Source organism: Zalophus californianus, chromosome 2 (genome assembly GCF_009762305.2).
Source record: "Zalophus californianus isolate mZalCal1 chromosome 2, mZalCal1.pri.v2, whole genome shotgun sequence".
Taxonomy (NCBI): Eukaryota; Metazoa; Chordata; class Mammalia; order Carnivora; family Otariidae; genus Zalophus; species Zalophus californianus.
In genome coordinates this window covers 186,100,345-186,126,088 of record NC_045596.1, presented here as the reverse complement: position 1 = coordinate 186,126,088, position 25,744 = coordinate 186,100,345, and the positions used below count along the sequence as shown (strand labels likewise).

At 40.0% G+C, this 25,744-nt stretch overlaps 1 protein-coding gene across 6 annotated transcripts; it reads left to right on the top strand.

Annotated features, from left to right (window-relative positions):
• The first annotated feature begins 766 nt into the window (after positions 1-766).
• Positions 767-18,793, top strand: F11 (coagulation factor XI). 6 transcript variants are annotated; one of them, XM_027599215.1, is made up of 16 exons: positions 767-1,084; positions 3,821-3,983; positions 5,258-5,364; positions 6,019-6,178; positions 7,370-7,479; positions 8,175-8,334; positions 10,462-10,571; positions 10,674-10,836; positions 10,926-11,032; positions 13,097-13,156; positions 14,544-14,712; positions 15,824-15,999; positions 16,608-16,703; positions 17,434-17,573; positions 18,000-18,726; positions 18,766-18,793. In XM_027599215.1, exons 1-15 carry the CDS (start codon positions 1,075-1,077, stop codon positions 18,180-18,182), a joined length of 1,914 nt encoding a protein of 637 aa, XP_027455016.1. In that variant the 5' UTR covers positions 767-1,074; the 3' UTR covers positions 18,183-18,726; positions 18,766-18,793. The 6 variants fall into 6 exon arrangements, with proteins under 6 accessions (XP_027455016.1, XP_027455018.1, XP_027455015.1 ...); XM_027599217.1 differs by lacking the exon at positions 767-1,084 and adding an exon at positions 1,906-1,960 and having other exon boundaries at positions 8,313-8,334; XM_027599214.1 differs by lacking the exon at positions 767-1,084 and adding an exon at positions 1,906-1,960.
• The last annotated feature ends 6,951 nt before the right edge of the window (positions 18,794-25,744 follow it).

Sequence of the window (25,744 nt, the reverse complement as noted above, 5' to 3'; positions counted from 1 at the left end):
CAGGAGATCACATAGAAATCCTTAGGGCTAGTTATTGTCTAATGTTATAAATGAGGAACCTGAAACTCAGAGAGAGAAAGCAACTTGGCCAAGGACGCACAGGCGGCTGGTTTACAGTGCAGAAAGATGGCTTCTGCTCAAGTTCCATGAATAGTAAACTAATGAATAGTAACAGAGGACATGACTCATCCACGGCTGCTATAGAGCTTTTAGCCCTTCTTTCAAGGTCAACGGGAAGGCGTTTAACAAATACAACCAGGTGAAACCCAAAAAAGTGTTTCACCAGCTTTCCTCTTTGTGAACTGCCCCAGGTCCTATCACTAGGGGGCGCCCTCCAAGACAAAGAGAATTGATCTGTTATGTTTCCACAGCTTTTCCTGCAAAAGCTAGACACGTGAGTTCCTAGCCCTCCTTTTGTCTCAGTGCGCCAACATTTAAAGAAAAATACGGAAGTCCCATATTTTTCCGTTTTTCAAAGAAAAAAATTAAGTTAGACTTTCAGTGTTTGTGAGTGGAATAAAAAAGAGCTTAGCTTCTTAGAACTAACTATATCAACATAGGCCTCGGAAGAACCTTCCCACCTCCAACAGGTGAGGTTCCGTCCCACAGCTATACTGTGTATGTCGGTCCATCAGACCTTCCTTGTTTTCTTTGTAGACTGCGAGGCTCGGGTTCGGCTGTTTAATGATTAACAGCTGGTATTTGAACGTGTGGTTTAGTGAAACTTTGGAAATACTGATGTGAGTTTGCCCAACTGCTAAGGCACACAGGCAAATCCAAGTTCTCCAGCAATCTCTCTGTGTCATTTTTTGGAATACACAGTAAAATAAGACAAAAAGATTTTAATGTGTTGAGAGAGCAAGCAACTCGACCAAGAGACATTTTTGATATGCCGAGATGTTAAGGGCTTTCCAGACATGCTCCGCAAAGAGGCAATGTTACATAACATTGGGAACCGGTAAAAGTAAATATTAAAGTGAACATTACCTGCACAAGCCCATTTAGAGGAGGATGAAGATTATTTGGGAAGAAGAAAAACACTCTTACTAAGAATGCTGCAAACAAGCAAACAAAATGTTTTCAGGTACGATTTCAAAAATTCTTATTTAAGATTTCTCTCAAGTAATTATTCCTTGAAGTACCTTTTCTACTATGGGAGCTTTAAAAATGTTTTTTTACAATAGAGAATGATTGATTTATTAAAATTTGTCTGACTTGACGTTTTAGAAGCTTTTATCTATAACCAATTTGAGAGAAGATGCAGAATGAAAGAGGACTAGTAACTTGTAATCAATGACAAGTGTTTTACAAATTAAAAAGATTTTCAAGATCAATATTAAAAAATAAGTTGATTTTTCTTACTGATAGTCGGTTTTTTATAGAGCAGTTAATTCAGTGCATTGTGGGGATAAGTACATTTATGGGTGACCAGGATGGTCTATGAATATATTTGCAGCAGAATTTTTAAAATGGGAAACTTCATAAGTAGAAAGTCATTTAGAGCTCTTCGATAGCTATATTGAGACTTCAGAGATGGAAAGAAAGGAAACAATTTGAAAGAGAACACAAAAGTGGAAAAATTGGTGTGGGGGAGGGGTCAGATGATGGCAATGAGAAATATCTGGTTAATGGTGACCTGCAGGCTTGGGGAAGCAGAGATGGGGGGGTGTAATCTCCCCTGTCAGTTCTGGGTTCTTCAGAACTAGGAGAGTGTTGAACACGACACATAACCATGCTGAGGAATGTCCTGGGATGTGGGGAAGGTAAAATTCATCATTATGATAAGAACCCTGTGAACGCTATGGAATTAACCATTCCCCTCCCTCCCTATTTTTTTTGTAAACCCTGATGGCAGTAAACTAATTATAAATTGACATTTTATGTGCACATTTTTCTCTTTGTAGGATGATTTTATTATATCAAGTGGTACATTTCATTTTATTTGCCTCAGTTTGTGGTGGTAAGTAGAGCTTAATTTTAGGTATGAATTGGAAATAGCTTGGTTCCCTGATTTGAAGATTAGAAAACAAAAGGGCTTAAGCCCAGAGACGGAAATCACACCAACGTCCCATGCCATCTACTCCAGGGAAGGACATAATCATTTTATTTTTCACTTAAGGCTCTGTGGGTTTTCAAAACAGGGAAGGCAATTGAGGTACAGGAATTGTTCATAATAGTAGTAGGCTATGTCTATATGTATGTCCATATCCACATCTGTATCTATATATCCAAATCCACATCACTCATTACTAGTTTGGTGGTAATTAGTACTTGCTTTGAGCCAAGAGGTGGGATTTGTGGACAGTGGGAGTATATTCAGTTGTAAATGAGACTTCATTAATGGGGCCGCTGCATTACAGCTCTGTTGGAAGCAACACAGAGCTTGGGGAGGGGAGGGCAGGTTTCTGTCAACCTCCAGGTCATTCTTGGGTAGCTGCCAATTTTGGAGAACATTATGTTATATGCAGAGGGTGTAGCTGGGTAATTTAGAAGGTGTATGTGGCGGGTTTTGAGCAGGGTCTGTGGCAGGGATCCTTGACTCCTTTTTCCCCATAAATCCATTTAGACCGTATTCTCAGAATAATGCCTTTAAAGGCATAAAGTAAAAATACACAGGATTACCAAGAAAATCAAGTATATTGCAATATAGTTAGTTAACATGTAAAAAAAAAAACCCAACTCTGATATAAAAATGCAGAATAATAATTACCACCAAACTAGTGATGAGTGATAATGATATTTTAAGATATCTGCAGGTAGTATTTTCTTTCTAAATCTGTAATTGTATTATGACAAAGTTGCAGATACAGTGAACACTATGTCGGTTTGTTACTTACATTAATAATAGAAGGCTATGCCACATTTCTGTTAGAGGTTAATGAAAATAAAGTTGGAATTTTCCCCATCCAAGGCCAGGGGCCACCTAATATAAGCCTCTAGTGATAGTTTTCCCTGCTCTGTACCTACATTCTTTCCCATATATTTCGTATGTTGTTGTTATTACAATAAGTATTTGAGTTATATTTATCCTTCCCAAAGTATTTCAGTTTTATTATGTCTGTATATATACATTTACATATATAGTATGCATATGTTAAATATGTATGAAAGATATTAAGAAGATCATGGGCTATGTAGTAGTACTTAATAGGAATATACCAAGATTAAAAACTACAGCCATAATCTGGAATATTAGATGTCTCTTCCTAGAAACAGGAAAAAAAAAAATCTTATGCAATTTAGCTTTAAAAAGAAAAAAAAAAACCCACAAACCTGTGTATGATTTCAGTTAGAATGGGATTCAGTTATTTTTCTGAGAGTCTAAAGTTCCTGTTACTAAACTGGCCCATTTTCAATAGTGACGTGATACAGTATCTCCCATCCAGGGCCGTCAAACACTATTGAAAAATGATCACTCTGGATCCTTTGTTTCGTATAAACATGGAGTTTCAACAAGCAAGCAGTAGGGAAAGGAAAAAGCAGGTGGCCCTTTCCAGACTTGAATGTGACCCTAAAGAACATCTTTTGCCAGTAAAGCTCTGTGCAATTATTCAGTTACCCACAAAGCACCCGCGTCCCCAAGACAATCCCCCATCAGCACAATTCCATTGAGGCAAATGTGCCATTTTGTGATCTCCTTTTCTGTCTGAGGCTGCTCACCCAATAAACTAACATGAAAGTGTTTATTGTTCTGATTTCCAAGTTCAGGCATGTTTTCTTTTAAGTAGACCTACTCTGGCTTGCGTTTGTGAAATTATTATCTAATTAGACCATGTGCAACTAAAATCCAAAATAAGGCATGCCATGTATTATATCACAGACTGTGTAACTGAGCTGTTGACAGACACCTGCTTCCAAGGAGGAGACATCACTACCTTTTTCACGCCAAGTGCCAGGTACTGCCAGGTCATCTGCACCCACCACCCACGCTGTTTGCTCTTCACCTTCATGGCTGAATCGTCATCTCAAGATCCTACCAAATGGTAAATGTTTGCATTTCTCTGTAGAGGAAATAGTTTTTACGTGAGGATTTCTTACCAATGAATATTCATCTACCATTTTATAAAATGTAAAGGTCAACAGTTGGAAAACATATTGTCCTTCAGTTGAAATATGAAATATTACAGAAAAAAAAAGATGGTGTTTAGACAGGTCAGGGAGGAGCAGACATGCCCATCCGTGTGGACTTTCCAACTTCTCTGTGGTCTAGATTTTAACAGTACACTTTCTCTCTTATTTCTCTCCACTTTTATGCCTCTCAATCATTTTGTTCTTTGCTTTTTGATTGATTGTTTATATTGGATATTATTGGGACTTGTGCTTTTCCCTCAATTATTTTATTAGGAAATAAATGTTTATAAAGGTAGTTTCAAAGAATAGTACAGTGATCCCCTGACACCACTAAGACTTTTGCCATTTCTTTCCTATCATGTATCTGATCTGTTTAACCATTTGAATTAATTTGAAGACATTGTAATACTTCACCCCTAAATATTTCAGCATACATTTTCCTACACAAAAAGCATACGATTTAAACAAGAATTCCTTTATAGTATCTCAGTTGTCCCCCAAATATAATTTATAGCTATTAACCAGAATCCTCCAGATTCACAAATTGCATTTAGTGGTTTTGTGTCTGTAGCTATATTTTTAAAATTTGAGGGCATTCCGTCCACCACTTTTGTTTCCATGTTGAACTTGAAAATTCAGTAACAAAGTTTTACTACAGAATTAAGTTATCAACATCTTTGTGTATTATGGCTGCATTCATAGATATATTTACATAGTACCCAGAACTTAGAAAATTACTATTCTAGAATCTACAGCAGGGCTTGGCAGACTCTTTCTTGACAAGGCAGGGAATAAATAGTTTAGGCTTTACAGGTCCAGAGGCAAAATCAAGAATATTACTTAAGTACTTATATAACCATTTAAAATGTAACCATTTAAAAATATAGAAACCATTCTCAGCTCATGGGCCATACAAAACAGGTAGAGGGTTGTTTGACCGACAGGTCATAGTTCATCCCCTCCCATTTCCAGGTAGTAGGGAATACTGTATGTGATCTTTTAAGTGTAGGGATATTAGAACAAGAAACAACCTCGGTTTGGCTAAGAAAATATTTGTTTTGGCATGAGGTAGAGCAGTTTGTTTCTTTCTCTTTGACTTCTTGTGTGCTGGCTCTTAAGATCCATTATTTTAAAACAGAAGTTCTCATGCAGTAATGTTATTTACTTATTTAAAAAAATAAAACAGGTTCACTTGTATCCTGAAAGACAGTGTAACAGAAACACTGCCAAGGGTGAATATGACAGGAGCCATTTCTGGATATTCTTTCAAGCAATGCTCACACCAAATAAGTGGTAAGATGTCTTATTAGAATTCATAAATACTAGTTACTATGATACGTATAGTTACATCACATAGGGCTTTATAACTATAAAACAAAACTCTGCTGTATGGTCATAGAATCTCCAAATGAAGTGCCTTCAGTGTAGACTAAAAACTAAGTATGCATGTTGCCTCCCACCACCCCATTCATTAAAATTTACGTCATTGAAGGACATGTCTTACTACATTAGTCCTCATCATTCATTTATTGCCTTTCTCTTTCCCAGCTTAAAGTTTTTATATAAAAGTCCTTATTAAACATATTACTTCAAGTCAAAAGAGCACCTGTAAAGTTTGAGATGACACTTGTCTTAATAGTGAAAAGATTCTTGAATAGGTTCGTGAATCAGTCAAGGGGTTAAGGAGACCAGGGAGGCCAGGGCAGAAAACTGAAACAGGAATTTACAAGTCTATATTCTTGCAATATAAGAAGGACATTGGCATCCTTTTGCTGCTTCCACCTGTGAGTAGAAATTAAGCGGATTAAGATGAAAACAAAGGATTTCTGAAGAACAGTGGCTGTAGGTGTCGAAAGAATAAGTCAGGAGGGACAGTTGCTAAGGTAGCGTTATTTCAGTTGCCCCTGGAGTCTGGAAGATCGCCATATTTGCTGCTTTTGTTTCCAGCTTGCAACAAAAATGTGTATGTGGGCCTGGACATGAAGGGCATGAACTATAATGGCTCGGTCGCCAGGAACGTTCAGGAATGCCAAGAGAGATGCACAAATGATGTGCACTGTCACTTTTTCACATACGCAACAAGCCAGTTTCCAAGCGCAGAGCATCGGTGAGTGAGCCATAGGCTGAGCCCAAGGACAGTAAGTAGATCGTTACATTATCTGATGGAAAACAGAATTTCTCTTCAGCCTGATGCCAAAATTCATTTTTAGCCCCTAAACGACATTTCTATAATAAGTACAGTGCTGATAAGTTTTCTTCACAGAAAGTGCATTTAAAGCCCAACTTGGATGCATTTCCTTTATGGTAAGGAGTCTGTCTTTTACTGACATTGTTACATAAAAAAAAAAAAATGCCTAACCCATCTCCTAGCTAATTTAAAAAGTGATACATTTCTTAATTGGCAGTTTTGAGACAGTTACAGTTGGTCTGGCTGTGCCATTCCTGGCCTAAGGGATTATAGAATCAAAAGGAAAAACCTTCTCAGACCTCTCTAAATAAAAGTTCCTGCCCCATACTGAATTTTGAAATATTTCAGAGATAAATGGGTAGGATATAAAAATGACCTGATCTCTAATGATTAACTTGTGTTCTCCTTTTTTAAAAAAGTTTAGGGGAAAATGGCACTGACTTTTATATTTAGAAATATTTGCGAAGTTTTAGAGTTGTATAGTAAATTATACTTATCTAGAATCACAGAGAGAGAGAGAGAAATAAGTTCAAATGACTGGTATTTGGATTTACCTTTGGATTTTAACATTCCACTGTCCACATTCACAACAAGGACGTGAGTGCAAAGCAAATAAAGCAATAGAGATTTATTTCAAAAACACCAATGATAAAACAGAATCTTCAAAGTAATTAGCAAACTTTTATGGTTTGTGTTTAGCTTAGTTCATACTAAATCTTTTTACATTTTTTACATCTAAGACTTAACACAGCATGGACAGCAAGCCAGGAACTTGGGAGGTGCTGGGCATTATAAAAAAGTTAAACTGCTCACATTGAGAAGGGCTTGAGAATTCATTGCTTCCTACCTGCCACTCTTCAGACCACCATCCCTGCAAAGCTGGCATTTGAGTGATGAAAAATAAAGTTGACACAATTCACAGGCCCACCAAGTCCTGGCAGAGCAAGGACTCAAGTCCAGCTGTCCAGCTCTCAGATCCATGCTTTTCAGAGCGATCCTTTAGCTGTAATGCCCAGGCAGTGTCTAAATTGGAATTTCTTATCACCTTATGTTTTTTTCCTACTTGTATTTGGAAGAGTAAAACATTTTTCCATTTTTGTTTTTATTCAGTAACGTTTGTCTATTGAAGTACACCCAAATGGGGACACCAACCAGAATAACGAAGCTCAGTTCAGTGGTGTCTGGATTTTCACTGAAATCCTGTGCGCTTTCTAATCTGGGTAACTATTATGTACTTAGTGAGGTGGTTTAGCCATTAAATAGTAAGTGCTGATGATATGTCTGATGGGCCTAACTTAGGATCCCCGTATGGGCTCACTGATGAAGTGGACCAAATGATCTTTTACCTTCTTCATGTGAAAAAATTCATTATGTCCTATATAATTAGAGCTATGTTTGAATTTAGAATAATCACATTTCCTAATTTAAAAGAAAATTTTGAAGATCTTGAGATAAACAAACTTTTAAAAAATTGTTATTATTTATTTCTTTAGAGCAATTTTAGGTTTGCTGCAAAATTGAGGGGAAAGTATATATGTCCCATACACCCCTGCCCCCACACACACGCAGACTCCCTCATTATCAACATCCCCCACCAGAGTGGTACATTCGTTACAGTTGATTAATGTACACGGACACATCATAATCCCCTCACGTCCGCAGTTCACATTCTCATTCACTCTTGGTGTTGTATATTCTATGGGTTTAGACAAATGTATCATGACATTTGTCCGATGTCATTACAGTATCGTACAGAGAATTTCCACAGCCCTAAAATTCCTCTGTGCTCAGCTTATCATCCCTCCTTCACCCCCCCAACCAACTTTTCATATGGCATTTACAAATACGATGACGGGGATTTTACTGGTTATGTTGGTGAACTGATTTCTTAAGCATGGTTTCTTCTGTTGTGCAGCTTGTATTAGGGACATTTTCCGTAGTACAGTGTTTGCAGACAGTAACATTGACAGTGTCATGGCCCCAGATGCCTTTGTCTGTCGCCGCATTTGTACTCACCATCCCAGTTGTTTGTTTTTTACCTTCTTTTCTCAAGAATGGCCAAAGGAATCTGAAAGGTAAGGAGTTAAGATTAATGTGCTATTTTTTAAAACAACTGCTCAAAATCCATGGTTAACAATTCTGAGCTACTACACATTTGATCTGAATATCTGCATTGGGTAGATCAAAGTTGCAAAGAAGAATTCCTAGCTTCTCCCTCTTTCCATTCCCCACTTAATGGCCACACATCCCAGGTTAGCAAGGACTCTTGTTTTCTTTAGCTGGGGGAGGTCCCTGCCTTCAGCAAAGGGAGAGTTGCCTAGTTCTGAACAGAATGAAGAAAATATGGATGGCCGTTAAGAGGCAACTTAGTTCAGTGCCCAGTTTGAGATCGTTCAACCTGGAGCAGAACGAGTGGGAATTTCAGCGAAATGTCAAATCCAAAGTGAAGTGGAAATGAAGGCCTGTATTAATGGAATTGGGGGTAATTGTGGAGGGAGGTTTGAGAATCGAGATGCTGTTTCCCTACTGATGGGTATTAACACAGGAGACCATAATAAAGCATAGGAAATTTCTTTGGTCATTAAAGGGATATCTGTTGGGGTTGCTGCCCTCATTAATAAGACTCACGAAAAACAAAACAAAACAAAAAACCAAAAACCTTAAGATTAAGTCTGCTTCAAAATCTAGATTCTCTATATTATCTGAATCAGAATTCTCAGAATCCTTGGTATTTTCTTGACTTAGCTGCCCATGTGGGGAGTGTGTCCCCAAGAGCAGTCCAGCCAGCGTAAGCCCTCAAGTTCCTTGTCCATCAAGCAAGTATGGTTTTCCATTGAGTGACTTTCAGAAGTACTAAGTCTGTCACATGAAAATATATCTGTTGCTTTCATTTACTCAACAACATAATTTATTTGGTGCCTACTGTATGCAAGGCACTGTTCTAAACACAACTGATACCATTAGTGAACTAAATAGATAAAACCCCTGCCCTACTTGGACCAGAGTAGAAGTGACAGAGAAGTAATCAGATTGGGATCTATTGTCCATGTAGGGCCAATAAGATTTGCTGATGAATTTGACGTCAGCTCTGGAGGAAAGAAAGTCAGTGATAGCTCTGAGACTTTGGGCCCAGGGAACTGAAAGGATGAAAAAGCCGGTGGTGGGGGTGCAGATTTCATGAGGAGCAGATTTCAAGAGAGAAGAGATGCCTAGGAGACATCCAGAGAGAAGTGTTGAATTGGCCGATGGAAAGAGAAATCTGGAACTAAGATGAGAGGTTTATGTTCTAGATCTGTGTTCGGGTGTCACCAGCATACAGCTGGTGATTAAACCGACTGAAACTGGGTGAGACCATCAGAGGAACAGATGCAGTCAGAGAAGAAAGGTTCAAAGATTGAGCCTTGGGACATGATAAATGTCACAAATTAGAAAGATGGCTTTGTACTGTTGGGTTAATCACTCTTCTTTTTCTTTTTTATTCCTTTTACAAAATTCCGAATCAATGCCTTTAAGAGAAGTAACATATTGGATCCTCGATACAGGGTGAGAGAGGGAGATGGATGCTACAAGCCAAGACTAGGCTTTTTAAATTTAAATTAATTAAAATTAAATAGAACTATATATTCATTTCTTCTGCTGTATTGGCCACATTCCAAGTGCTCACTAGTGGCTATTGACTCGGATGGCACAGATATGGACTATCTCGATCATTGCAGAAAATTCTGTTGGACAGCACTGCTCTAGACTGTGATTTGGGGCTAATTAGGAGAAGTTCCTTCCTTCCAGGAAGATGCAGTCTGTGTTGGCTTTCATTTATCCCTGTCTAAGCCAGGAATTAATCGGCCATCCAGAGTCATCCAGCTACTCTGGATGGCAGATTTCTCTGTAGCATGAAAATTATGGAATCTTTGAGATGGGCTAGGAGTGTTGAAAGAAGGCAGGTAAAGAAGGAAAATGCTAGGAACACTGACAATAGAACCAGCTCAGAAAATTTTTATGGAGGCAAGTGGCTTAGTTTTGAAGATTTGTCTACCACAAATCACGGGGTCTGACTCAGTGATTTATGAAGAGTACTTGGAAAATGAGAAAATTTTCACTGTTCAATACCAACATGAATTGCCTTTTATATGTGCTATAAAAATAGTTCTTTGATATGTCTTACATGATATATTTACGTTACCTCCTTTTTTTTTTACGCTTAGAAATCTTTGTCTCCTGAAAACATCTGAAAGTGGATTACCAAGTACACGCATTAAGAAGAACAAAGCTCTTTCTGGTTTTAGTCTGCAAAACTGCAGGCACAGTGTCCCAGGTAAACAGCAAAAGCGCTTTCTTCTGATCGAGCTTAGCAAACCCGAGGTTGACGAGCGCTAAGGTTTTGTGTCTCATATCTGATCTGTGGTTTGCTGCCTAGTGTTCTGTCACTCCTCATTTTACCATGACACCGATTTCTTGGGAGAAGAATTGGACATTGTTGATGCGAAAGGGCATGAAGCCTGTCAGAAAATGTGTACCGATACCATCCGCTGCCAATTTTTTACCTATTCCCCGTCTCCAGAATCTTGCAACGGAGGGAAGTAAGACCTATGACGTGTTACATAGATGCTCCTGTCCCATCTTTTTGAGGGGTGCCTTGTGCTTATAATATTTTGTTTCCAACCTGCAGGGGTAAATGTTACTTAAAACTTTCTTCAAATGGATCGCCAACTAAAATACTTCATGGGAGAGGAGGTATCTCTGGATATACATTAAGGTTATGTAAAATGGATAACGGTGAGTTTAACGTTACCTGAGGAAAAAAATACATCTGAAGGAGTTGTTCTTTTTTATTTTTTTTAAAGATTTTATTTATTTATTTGAGAGAGAGAGAATGAGAGAGAGCACGAGGGGGAAGAGGGTCAGAGGGAGAAGCAGACTCCCCGCCGAGCAGGGAGCCCGATGTGGGACTCGATCCCGGGACTCCAGGATCATGACCTGAGCCGAAGGCAGTCACTTAACCAACTGAGCCACCCAGGCGCCCTGAAGGAGTTGTTCTATACCAAATACATCATGACAGAGAGAGTCGATAATAGCCACAAAGGGGAAAAAATTAGTACAATAATGAACTTAGATGCAATTTTCTGTTATTTTTGCTCCTGTCACCCAGGCTGACCATGTTTTAGAGGTAAATATTGAGCCTTAACTAAACCCTGCATTGCCTAGTATTAAATGAACGTGTTTTAATTTAACACATTTATACAGCTGGTATTTCATGGTGAGACTCCGGTTTAGCCAACACTTTGATGTTTGATTCTTGTTATGAAGGCCAATGATCTTATTATCCTTTAAAACTGAATATCAACCAGGATTTTGGTTAGTCAGATCATTCATTTTCTGTCCATTGGCCACTACTTGACCTTTAATTGAAACATAAATAGTTATCATGTGTTTGAAAAATCATGCATTTATTCAAGAAATAAAGTAGCTCCTTTTCAAGGGCCTTCATTCTTTCAGATTGCCTCCAGGTGTTCTGCATATCTATGATTATTGGCAAAAATTTACAGTAAAACCATGTTTAGTAATAACAATGAGTGTGGTAGGGTAGAAAGGAAATTGTCCACATTAAAGAAGACCTATAATAACATAAAAATCATAACGGAAATCAGATTAGCAGGGGCCAATTCCAGTGGCTAATTTCTGAGCATAGTAGCAAGGGCTGGTTTGTAGGCAAACAGAATGATCTAAAGAACAGAATCCCCAACAGGGAAGAATATACCACACTGCTCCCTCAGTTACCCGTTATGACTTCAGTACTTACTGATTTACATAAAACTACATTTTAGACCTTTATGGCTTAATGCCCAATACTATAAAACCCTACAAATTTAAGATTCAACTGAGATTTAGTGAATAAAAAGAAATGATGATTATACTTTGTAATACCTTTCAAAGTATAAAAATCTTTTGCGTCAGAACCATTTCTCTATGAGAAGGTGAGTAAATCCTTAACTTCCGAGAACTTGTTTCATGGCATATACAATATCGTGTCCAATGCTAACATCCTAACTAGGAAACCATGCCTTTCTGGAGTGTAGAGGGATCTGGTGGGAATCTTCGGATGGCCCAAGCTCCTTTAAAAAGCCAGCCAATGAAGTTGTATCTCAAATATTCTCTGTTTTCCTCACGATACATTGACCTGAGACAGAAGGAACGTTTACGATAATTCTGCCATCTTAGTTCTGCTAAGCACTAGAAGGGACACTTGGCACTTGGCAGATTTTGTTGGTGGTGATGGTGATATAGTTTCTAAAATGGGAATCAGCACTTATACCTTAAATTGCAGAATCCATTCCCCACCCTCCTTCTTTCCTTATCTTCTTCTCTGATGAATGTATGGATTCTGGTCTGTGAAGGCTACAGAATATAACATGTGGAAACTGATAGCTGAAGCAGAAAATACAAGGTAAAAGGGAATCCTATGACTTTTTAGGGCACCTTCTGAAACTAGATAATTAGATTTTCCTGCACTATACTAGATGAAATAATACCCTAGTGGGAGGGGATATCTACCTGAGATATTTATCATGTCTTATACTGTCATTGGTCTTCATAACTTTTTGAAGATACAGAGCAATTGCCATCAAAAGAAATGTTTCCTGACACAAAATCTAACACTAAACACATATATCCAGCATTCTGTTTAAACTGAGAGACCAAAGAGAATGAACAAGACCTATTATTTATCCCTAAGAAAGTCTTTCTTGTTTGTAACATATTTTAGTTACTGCTTACCTATTAATTGTCCTAAACTTTGCCTTTCCTTTCTTGTAAATCATAACGGCTTCCCTGTTATTCCAGAATCTAGTCAAAATCTTCAAAATGTTTCTCTGAAGCCTATCCCACCCCATCTACTCTCAGGTGAGAACTCTTCTCTCAGCATCCCAGCCTATTTAAGCTTTCACAAGCACATCAAGCGTGTTCCTGCCTCCGCGTGTTACCAACTGGAATTTTCTCTAAGACTTGTTTTCCTGACCTCTCCTTCTGTTTGAAGTCTGCCCCAGGATTATACATCCATTTTCTGGTTGAGGAAAGAACGGCCTAGAGAGGTTGTTTTACACCTTCAAAACCAGGGAACGGACCATCTAGGACTTGGCTTTTGACTAGTGATTCTTTTGCTAATTTCACACTCCTCCTTTAGCTAAGGCCACGAAGCTTCCCTGATCCTCTGGGCCTTATTGTTCTGAGTGTGCTCTGGGTGTAGCATGTTGACATCACCGGGGAGCTTACTAGAAAGAGTTTCAGGTCTCACCCCATACTGAATCAGAATCAGCATGGGTGATTAAATAAAGTAAAAATAAATAGGTGATAAAAATAAAGTAGGTAAAAATAAAATAGGTGATAAAGTAAAAATAAAAGATAACCCGGTGATCCATACCCACATTTAAATACGAGAATTGCTCTAGAAAACTGTTGTCTATGCACACCTCATCCCCACTCTCCCTAGGTTACTGGGCCAGATTTGGCCAAGGCTCCCATCAGGAGGGTGGATGCTCATGTTTGGCATCCCAGGAAGTAGAAGTAGACTAGACTGTCCTGCCCAGGGCAGCTAAGACAGGAAGAAACAGAGGGGTAAATCAGAATCAAAGTCCTTGGAAAGTATCAAGGGTTGAACCTAGAGAACCTCAAACTGTCAACAAGGCCAAAAGGCAGAAGCAGTTCACAAACAGAAGAGCAGCCCAGGTCTGGATGGAACCCAGCTGGAGCAGGAGAGACTGGGACCAAAGGTCAGCCTGAGGGGAAGATGATGGGGGGAATTGGAGAGATGCTGTCAACTCAGTGGAAGGTGCTCACTTTTCTTTATAATAACATTCTCAAACTTCAGCAGGGCTGACTGAAATTCAGATTACTAGGCTCCGCTGTCCAAGTTTCTGATCTGTTAGGTCTGAGGGAAGCTCAAGAGGTTGCATTTCTAACAAATTCCCAGGTGATGTGATAGGTCCAAGGGCCACACTTGATAACTACTGCTTTGAAAGAACCATCAGGGTTATCATGTGAGGGAAGATAAGACTGCATGCAATACCGGATGAGACTTTCTTTGGGGGTATGTAATTACAAGGTGCCTTAGTCATTCCATTTTCCTGTGCATGCTTTTCTTGCCAGCTTGATTATAAAATTTCTTCAAGTCAGGGTCATTATAAAATATGGAATCCAGGGAAGGTTTTCTCCTCTTTGTGCCTGAAGGAACATAACTACTGATGGAAAAGGAAGATTTAGGAAGCTACTCATTGCAACCCTTCTGTTGCAGAGTGTACAACCAAAATCAAGCCCAGAATTGTTGGAGGAACAGCATCTGTTCCTGGTGAGTGGCCATGGCAGATAACTTTGCATATCACGTCACCCACCCAGAGACACCTATGTGGAGGCTCCATCATTGGAAACCAGTGGATACTAACAGCTGCTCACTGTTTCGACGAGTCAGTACAATTCCTGTTTTTATTAGTCCCCAGGCTCACACATATATTAAATCTATCATTAGCATTTTAATAAATACTTTAAAAATGTAAATTATCCTATTTGCTAAATTAAATTTCTAGAGTGAAGAAAAAAAAAAGGCAAAAGGGAAGAACCACTTATGGTCTACCAGCATCAGATTAGGTGCAGGAACATGATGGCATAGTATTTCACTTTCCCATTTAAATGCATACACACGCCCAGGAGTGTTCTTGCTATTTCCCACCAGTGCATATCTTCTATGCATTGTCTCGGGCCTTGGGTCCAGAACTAAACACAAGGAGAATTTCCCCTTCTCTAAATCTAATATTCTCTCTCTCCTCCGCTTCTTCTTCCCTCTCTTCTCTCTCCCCCTTCCTCTCTCTCTTTCTCTCTCCCTGTGTTTCCAAATACAGAAGGAAGAGTTCATTAAAATCCTCAAATTGGATTCCCTGCTTAGGTCAATTTCAATATTGGCCAGACCTAAAAGCTCCATTGGGAGAGTATATGTATCCCAGGGAATTTTAGTTGGCCAAACTTGCTCTTTGCACTTCAGTATTCTCTGAGTTTCCAGACACGGTATTGTGTGTTTGTTTTTGTTTTTCATCAGTATGTAGCTAACTCACAGATATGTTTGAAGTCAATAGTCTCCTTTCCCTTTTTTTTTTTTTTAACCTTTTCCATATGGGAAAATGTAGTACCAGAAAATCCAAGTGAATTTCTCAGGATCACAGGTAATAATGCTAGGGTTGAGACTAGAACCTGGAACTCTTCATGAGAGGGAGATCAAGAAAGAGAATGAGAGAGAGAGAGAGAATGTGTGTGTGCGTGTGTGTGTGTGTGTGTGTGTGTGTACGTCTTGGGCGGAAAGAGCCTTCATTCATTTTTGTGTTTAATATATACTAACCCAGAGCTTTTTACAGGAGGAATATGTGAGTGAAAAATCTTAGCATGAAATCACTCCTTTCCCTCAAAAAGCCCACCACCTGTAGAAAACATTAGTAATATGTATGTAGGTAATTAGCAATATAGCTCAAATATTTGGGAATTATTTGGTAATGGGAATTTCTTTTGCTCTTATTGTTTATTCCTTAGGGTAGAGTCACCTAAAATCTTGCGTGTCTATAGTGGCATTTTAAACCAGTCAGAAATTAAAAAGAACACATCTTTCTTTGGGGTTCAAGAAATAATAATTCATGATCAATATGAAGTGGCAGAAAGCGGGTATGATATTGCCTTGTTGAAACTGGAAACTGCAATAAATTACACAGGTATGTTGAAATTTTAAATGGGAAGTTATCAACAATGATTACCTAGATGTAATGTTTAACACCTCCAGATTCATGGCCTGACCTCAGCAATCGCAAGGTGGTTTGATCATGAAAGAGAGAGGGTCTGCAAAGCTAGTCTTTTAGTCTGTTAAGACTGGCACTCTTTCCTGATTATTAAAAAAATAAAAAATAAAAAAAGTCTTACTGTGGGGTGTGGGTGAAGAGCTAAGTTTTCTGCAGGCTTTCTCAGATGCACCAAATGACATAACTCTATAATATAGTGGAATATTAAATATGATTTATATCTCTTAGGGACTAAAGAATTGCAGATCAGAACAAGTAAGCACTTTCTACAGGGTCACAGACCTACTTAGAGAGATAGAGCTCATGGGGAGGCCTGTGCCTTGATTCCCCCTCATTCCCTCACCCATCTAGTATGTGATGGATAATGCCGAACATGAGGAATGACAATGAATGGCAATGAGGCAAAACCCAAATATAATAAATAGAGAACACACTATATGATAAAAAGCGAAAGAAGAGAGTCTCTCCTGGGAGACAAGATATATTTTGATTCTGATGACTAAACTATGATTTTTAAAATTTAGATGCTCAGAGACCCATATGTCTACCTTCCAAAGGAGATAGAAATGTAATATATACTGATTGCTGGGTGACTGGATGGGGGTACCAAAAGTTAAGAGGTAAGAAATGATGTGTCTCAGTGTGCTCCATCCTAAAGGTAAAGAACATAGCTCAGTTTTACCCTTTTCTGCTGTATCAAGGCATACAGCTAAAATACGAGTAAAATAATCACATCCTTCAACTACAGAAAGCATGTTAATAAAGATGAAAAGGCAGGGCGCCTGGGTGGCTCAGTCAGTTAAGCATCTGCCTTCAGCTCAGGTCATGGTCCCAGGGTCCTCGGATCGAGCCCCGCATCGGGCTCCCTGCTCCGCGGGGAATCTGCTTCTCCCTCTCCCTCTGCTTGCCGCTCCCCCTGCTTGTGCTCTCTCTCTCTCTCAAATAAATAAATAAATACATAAATAAAACCTTAAAAAAAATGAAAAGGCAAAATTACCCAAGTGAGGAGGATCCCATAGCTGTTTGATTGGAAATTTTAAATATGACAACCTCTTTAAAGACTAATTATTTTTGATGAAGTTCAGTGTGAAACTTTGCACTTTCCATGAAATATCCTGGACTGTTATCCAGTTATTTTCTCTGGCCAGTAATTCCAGTTAGAGGCATACTTAGTTTTGAACTTAATGTTAACAAACAATCTCTTCTCCATACTTTGTAATTATAAAAGTTTAATGAGGTAAACCTCATATTTTTTCTAGATTTTTATGTAAGTATGACTTTGATTTTAAATTCAGATCTTTATATTATATATATGATTATTCCATTAACAAGCCAAAAATTTTTTTTCAGGCAAAATACAAAATACTCTCCAGAAAGCTAACATACCCTTGGTGACAACTGAAGAATGCCAGATAAGATACAGAAGGCATAAAATAAGCAGTAAGATGATCTGTGCAGGCTATAAAGAAGGAGGGAAGGATGCTTGTAAGGTAAGAGTGTTTTCAACTAGTTGAATATATTCACATTAGAATGTTTAATGCATTTTTTTTTTTTTTAGAGAGAGCGAGAGAGAACATGCGCACAAGTGGGGGAGGGGCAGCAGGAGGAGAGAATCCCAAGCAGGCTCCACACATGGAGCCTGTTGCGGGGATTGATCTCATGACCCTGTGATCATGACCTGAGCTGAAATCAAGAGTTGAACTCTTAACTGACTGAGCCACCGAGGCTCCCCAGAAAGTTTAATGCATTTAAACAGCAGTCTTCTGGGAGCCATGGTATATTTGTTTTACTTACATTGAAGTTTATTAAAGAGCCAAGAACAAAATTTTAGGCAAAATCACTCTGAGGAACATGTATTTAAGATGAGAAGCATCTGAACTCATCTGTGCACCTTTTCTTTCCCCTCCCCATCACAGGGAGACTCAGGGGGCCCCCTGTCCTGTAAGCACAACGAGGTCTGGCATTTGGTGGGCATCACCAGCTGGGGAGAAGGCTGCGGTCAGAGGGAACGGCCAGGGGTTTACACCAACGTGGTTAAGTATGTGGACTGGATTTTGGAGAAAACTCAAGCAGTGGGAGAGTCCCCAGATGCTATTTGACACCCTGAAAGGCAAATCAGATTATTTCTGGGAGGAGGGTTTGGATTGCCCTGAAGACAGACGCTGGGCTGCCATTTTCCTCCACAGGTTATGGTACTGAGACAGTAACGCATTGAAGGGGGTTGGTATTTGTGAGAATGTGCCAAAAGAAACAAATGGTCATTTTCAAAATTTCCATTCTATGATAATCTTAGTTTGTTTTCAGCATACAGTCTCTTGCTTTTTGATCACACGTTACTGAGCCAAAGAAATACTCTACGGTGATAGTTTTTAAGATTCAAGAATCAAGTTGTGGTACCAGAGGCTCCGGTAGAACTACCAAAAGCAACCACCGTAAAAAGATTCGTGAAGCGAGAAATGGGAGCTAGACAAAACGGGACAAGGACAGTCACCCTCAGTTTGCAAGAATCTGTATTCTGCCTACATGGACATCCTTCTTTTGTGAAAGAAGAACTTGAATGGCTTCAATGGTCGGTTTTTAGAATAATCAGGAATTTTTGTGATTTCAAATTTTTTTTTTTTTTTGAGAGGGAGAGAGAGAGAGGTGGGTGGGGGGAGGGGCAGAGGGGGGAGAGAGAGAGAGAATCTTAAGCAGGCTCCATGCTCAGCACAGAGCCTGACGCAGGGTTTGATCCCACGACCCTGAGATCATGACCTGAGCCGACATCAAGAGTTGGACGCTCAAGCAACAAAGCCCCCCAGGCGCCCCTGTCATTTCAATTTTTAATGTGTTTTCGAATTAGTTTGGGTAGACACAAGCCATGAGTGAGTGTGAATGTAGACTCTAGAATATCTATATGGGAAAGGATTGAAGGCTGTAATTCACCTGAAAGGGATATCTTATGGGAAGAATCTTAAAGTTGTACTTGCCTAGAAAACTATTGGTGCAGAGATTGTATATTTATTCGGTGTAGTTCTGGGTAAGGGAAGCCGATCGAGGTGAGGGGAGCAAGGTAGAGCCTTCCCAAGACAATCTGCCACTGTGAGTCATGGTAATAAAGGGACTGGACAGAAATCGATACAAAGTACATCCAGACTACAGGGAAATAATTTGAGAACAAGTGGATGGCTATCATAGAGGCTTCATTATCTTCAAAGCAGCTCCCTGTATGCTCAGTGTTGGGGTTTTCCCTTCAGTGCGAGTATTTGCCTGGTTATTGTTTCTGATGTGGTGTAATAACTAGAATGTGCATTCTCTCCACTGCAGTTTTCAACATGTGTCCACAACTTTACATCTCATCCAGTATGAAAAATACTTAGCACACTGAACTATGAGGACACAGTGGTAAGCAAGTAGCTATGTCCCTACCTTCATGGAGCCCCAGTCTAGTTCGCATGACCAACAAAAATAAAACAAGTACACAAGTATAAAACTTCAACGAGGGGGTTGCACAGGGCACTCTGACAGGAGAGAGGAAGAAGAGCATTTGGGGCAGGTTCAGAAATTGGGATAAAAATGAGTTTGGCTGAGGAAGGCAAACAAAAAACAAAAGCAAGCAGAACCCCAAATCAAAAAGACTGGGGTGGTCTAAAGGGACCAGATCCAAAACGCTTATGGAGTCAAACAAGACTGAGACCGAGACTTGAGCACCGTTAAAATTACCAAACAGCAGTAATAACTTTTTTTATTATCTGCTTATTACCTTAGTAGTCTTGATGGAACACTTCACATTAAAAAAAAAAAAAAAACTGTTGGGATATAATTCCTCATAGATAGAGATCTTTCCTCTATATTCCCCATTTTTGTCTTTTTTGTTGTTCAAAAGGAGACGAAGGGGCATGAAAGGTGGAGGAGACCATGTGTTACTGATCCATTTCTGAATAAATGTTCTTTAAAAGAGGGAAGAGAGGAAGATCTTTCTGGAAAGTCTTTCCTGACAAATATTTGAGAAAAACATACACGTTAGTTTTGTCATACTTAACATTGTATATTATCTTAATTTTTGAACAGTATGTATATCCCCATGATTCAGAAATGAAAACACTGGGAGAAGGTATAAAATATATCTTATACCCATAATGAGAAGGTTCCCTGATTCACACCAAAAAGATTGCACACCCTAACACTGTTTAGCACTGTTCTCTTTTTCATGCTCTGCCTTGGAAATATTTCTGATTGGTACACAATGGGCTTCCTCAGTCTGTTTTTTATAAAAGTATGGTATTCCGTGTGGGGATGCCAAACACCAGCTGCCTACTGATGGACACCTAAGTGGTTTTCAATTTTTTTCATTCATTCATATGTAGTAAATGTGTAGCATATATTCCAGAAGTAGAATTGCTGAGAACAAAACAAAAAGAGCAAATGCATTTGTAATTTTGATAAATATAATCCAATTTCTCTTCAAAAGCCTGTGGCAATTTTCTCTCCCATTAGCAATAGAAGAGAGGGTCACACTTTGGCTCCCTTTATGACATCAAACTTGGGAATTTTTGACATCTGATAGTTGGAAAAAGGCATCTCAACGTAGTTTTTTGTAGTTTTCTTAATATAAATGACACTAAACATCACATGTGTAAGGTCACCAACTTATTAACAGCTTTTTATTTAAATATTAATTTAGTAGTTACCATGTAGACAAAAATAGAGTATGATCCTTGCAGCCTTATGAACATGGTAAGAATTCTTGCAAGAAAGAAAGAAAAACACTTCCAGAGCTTATCTTGTTCACACTGGACAGTAGCTCAGTATTGTAAAAATATTGGTTGGCTATCCTTCTTCTTGCATGTTCCAGACATAAATTTGGGGTGGAAGATTTGTGTGCATCCAGTGATGTAGCCTATCCTCCTTGCCCTGGGAATGAGTCTGTGGCTGAGCAGGTCTAGGTAGCTGGCAGATGGCCTCCCCCAGCTACTGTGATTGGCTCAGAGATGTCAGTCTGAGCAACTTTTAAGACTTTGTCAAGGGAATGGCTTTCTCCTCCTCCTTCATGTGAATGAAGAAGCACTCATCTTGGTTGTGGCACCAGCAGTTTTGAGAAGCCAGCCCAGGGCCCACCGAGACATACAGAATGCCCGAAGCCTGAACGAACTCTGGGCTTCCTTGTTTCATAGCAATAAATCCCTTTTCGTGTTTAAGGCAGTTCAAATTGGGTTTTCTATTACTTGCAGCTGAAACACTGGGATGCACTGGGACTTAGTGACCTAAAGTATTATTACCCTGATTCAATTAAATTTAACCTACATATATTAGGCACTTATAACTGTACTATTCGGCAGGACATAGTTTATGTTTTCTTCTGATTTTAAAAGTTCTATTTTCTTGAATAATTTTGGTTGGGACTCTTTACAGAGCCATCTCTCTCTGTCTATGAGATGAGTGGCGCTCCAGGGTAGTGAGTAATGAGGCCACACACGGCCACACCTAGTGCGAGTCTCATAGGCCGGCACCCTGGGTACTGGTAGGTTGCCATTATCACAGATTCTAAGAAGCGAACCCAAACTTTGGAATGAGAATCATATACAGTATTAAGGCATTTAAGAAAGACTTTGTAAACAACACATTTTGTATTATGTATGTTACACTTAGGGCCCTACCTGTTGTCCAACCTCATTAAAGAATCAGGGTACCTGATCCATTTTGATGAAGAGACCTCTTTCCCTCTGGTCCTGTTCAGTCCCTCTTCTCTCTTCATCCTCTGGGTTCTACATTGTGCTAACATTCCTTTGTCGTGTGCTTTTCCACACCTTACACCCATCTGGGTTAGAACGGGCTTTTCACTTTCCTTGCGGGACAGGATTTCCACATTCTGGTTGACAGTGACTTGAAGGTCACCTTCAGAGAATTCACCAACCACACCGATGTTCCAGTAGCAGTTACTGGTGGTTGTCTGTTGTCACAGTAGGTTTCTCTGTCCGTGTGCCTTTCTACATGACTTTTGCCATTTCCAAGGCCATTCCAGAGGAATGTACGTGTGTGTGTGTGTGTGTGTGTGTGTGTGTGTGAGAGAGAGAGAGAGAGAGAGAGAAAGGGAGAAAGTGAGAATGAAATGAATATTTAACACCTCAGCTTCACCTCCTCTCTGGGTCTCAATGCTTCCTCATCTTCATATGTGGTTTTTGTTTTAGGGCTTCTGTAACAAGTTTATTCTCTCACAGTTATGAAGACTAGAAGTCTGAAATCGAGGTGTCAGCAGGGCCTCACTTCCTCTGAGGCCACCAGGGGAGGGTCCTTCCTTGCCTCTTCCAGCCACTAGTGGCCCCAGCTGTTCCCCGGCTTCGGGCTGCCTCCCTCTGACCTCTGTCTTTTGTCCCCACATGGCCTCCTTCCCTGTGTCTCTTCCCCTCTTCTTATAAGGATGCCAGTCATATTGGATTAAGAGCCCCAACTTCCTGTGTAGAGTATATACTGCAAATAGTATATCATTTACTGTCATTATCCATTTAACCCAAATGTTCAGAGAAGAGACTATATTCAAATGACTCGTACAGTAACTGGCACAAAACATATCCAATAAATGACTTCCCTCCCTTTTGCCCTTGGGATATCAGGTAATTTTGTGACAAATGTAATACTATATGGTGGGATTTCCAGATGAAGATTGTAACTGTGCATGTGTGTGTTTGTTTTACCTAAAAAGATGTCAACTTTTATCTACTGAGGCAGTTCTCCCACTTCACCCAACACCCCCCAGAAAGTTGTGCAAACTTTGTAACCAAAGGAACTTTCCAAGGACACTGTGCTGTGCATGGGCAGGAATTTCTAAATTTGGTGAGGATCTGTAGGTAATATCAATGCTTGGATACTGTCAAAAGAACAGCCAGGGCGGCACTCGTGATCTTGGTCGGAAAGACACCTTAACAAAGTATACAAAATATGAAACCTTTTTTCATTCCATGGAAAACAGTATCAACCACAAAGTAGGGGGTATTTTCTGACAAGTCTCTGCTGCTACTACTTAAAATAATTATCCCCGTTATAAGAATACTGGTAAAGCAGTGAAGAGAAATCAAGGCCAGAAGTTCCTTTCTCAGGAGTATCTATATAATCAAACTACTACTTTGTATTTGGCTTGGTGGATCTATTTTTCAAGTCATTACTTCACTTAGTTGAGGGAAGGATTAATAAAGCTATTTTAGAGTGACATTTCTGCATCATATATATTTCAATGTGTTTGTAGAGTGGCAGCAATCAAGGTAGGACTGTTTTTTCAGACTCAAAAGTTAATTTTTCTTTATTCAGATTCCACTTTGTAAATGAGAAACAAAATGAAAAATCTCAGGTATGCCTGGCAGCTTTAACATTCTGACATCAGGACATGAGTTTAGCAGCGTATTGATGGCTGCGCTGGAGGTTATAAAAACAGTGTGTGGCTCCACTATGACTGAGGTGCTCAATTTGTTCATCCTTCCAATTTATCTGAATTCTGGGCATTTTACACTGATATCTAGGTTTCCAGTCCCCCACTCCCCACCCCGCACTACTCAGGGTATTAAATCCCATGTGAAGGGAATTGTCTCTGCTGTCCTGAGGGACACATTAGAAACAGGTTTCTAAGATGCTGCACGTTACCCACAGGCATTTTTTTTAAAAGATTGTATTTATATATTTGAGAGAGAGAATGAGAGAGAGCGAGAGCGCGCACATGAGAGGAGGGAGGGTTAGAGGGAGAAGCAGACTCCCCGCCGAGCAGGGAGCCCGATGCGGGACTCTATCCCGGGACTCCAGGATCATGACCTGAGCCGAAGGCAGTCGCTTAACGAACTGAGCCACCCAGGCGCCCACCCACGGGCATTTTACATTAAGCTGCTCTTCTTTCTGTACCCAAGGCATCGACACTGCAAGTATTTCAGGAGATGTATGTTCTCCTCCCTCCTTCCTCCAAATTCCAGCAGCTTCTAGTTCAGTGTTGGGGAATAGTGTATGTGGAAATAAACCAGGAGCTTCTTAAGCAGCCTTTTAAACAATCCCAAGGAAGGGGTGACCATAAGGCTATCCCATCATTATCACTTCGTTCTGTCCCAAAAGAAATGGACATTCTAGAGTTAAGCGGAGAGCTTGTTAAATGGATAGCCTAAACCTGAGATTCAGTAGGTCCAACGATCAGTGATTCGTATTGTTAATAATATCATTTTGATTAACAGAAATGAGAAAAAGAATACAAATAAGGAATTACAAATGAGGAAATGAATACGGATAGGGAATTACAATCTCTACCTCTTACGCAGTGCCTGCTACGTGCTGCATACTGTTCCGTGTGCTTTACCCCTCCTACCACCTCCTACTCCTTATTACCACCATGTATGAGAAGGTGTTTTTCCAGTACATCATAATGTTGTTTTTACAGGGAAAAAACGAAACATCAGTGGGTACATATCTTCAGCTTAATTCTCCATTGTCCCACTAGATGGCACTTTGATACCTCTTTTTGTTACATTTTAAACCACAGCGTCCAGACAGAATGCACTTAATTTATCTAAACAATTCTATGTAGCTACAATATCTGGAAACATTAAATCAACTGCTTCAATTCAGGTACGCTTGACTTTTCAAATATAATTGTTGTAAATAGTCTCTAGATAGTAGTTTCTCCTTTAAATATGCTCCAGAGTCCCCAGCTTTGGGGACTTGCTTCCCTTTAGTGACTAACTACTGTGAGCTCCCAACACTGGGTGCACAGGGGGTCGAGGTGCACAGCTGTGCCCCTCAGACACCGGTAGGGCTGCAGGTGGACAGCTCTCCTGTGTTTCCCCAAACCATCCCTCTTGTCATTTGCCGTGTTGCTGAGTCACGTGGCTCAGGACTACTTCTGGCCATGGCTTTGTGGATTCCTTTAAGCCACTGCTATCCTCCCCACACTTTTCTACCACCCCCCCAACCCTCTGGTCACTCCCTGCCTCTCCCCCACACCTGCTTTGCTGAACACGGGAGCAGAAAGCCTTCCCTTGATTACTCAGAATATTAACATCAAGTTGCAAAATGAACACAATCTTTGAATACTAGAGGCTTGATGATAGAAAAGAAAAAGAAAAAAATACCACCTCCACAAACACATACACGCACACACGCACACACACACACAGTCAGAAGGGACGTGGACACAGTCACTCCAAAACTCCACGGGTCAAGGTCCTTCAAGGACGTTTCCCTGGCTGTGTGCGGCAAGGCCCAGCTCAAGCACACTCCAGCCACGGAGCTCGCGGGGACAGAAGCAGGTTTGGTGGGGCAGACGCTCACACGGTTCTGTGACTACAGTAGCCCCTACCATCCGGTTGCAGTTCCCCGTGGTCCGGAAGCAGCTGCCCCTCGTTCTGACTCAGAGTCATAACGTCAACGGCAGCCTCACGCTACGTACGTCACAAAGCGCCGGCGGGTATTTACCTCACTTCCTCCCCTGCGTCTGCATTTCGTCACCTCGCAGCATCCCGGGAAGAAGGGTGAGTACCTTGGGGGAATATGTTTAGAGAGAGAGCGCGAGACCACATTCACGTAACTTTTATTTCAGCATATTGTTACAGTTGTTCTTATTAGTTACTGTTAATCTCTCACTGTGCCTCATTTATAAATTAAACTCCATTACAGGTATGTCCGTGTAGGGAAAAAAACCATGGTAGAGAGAGGG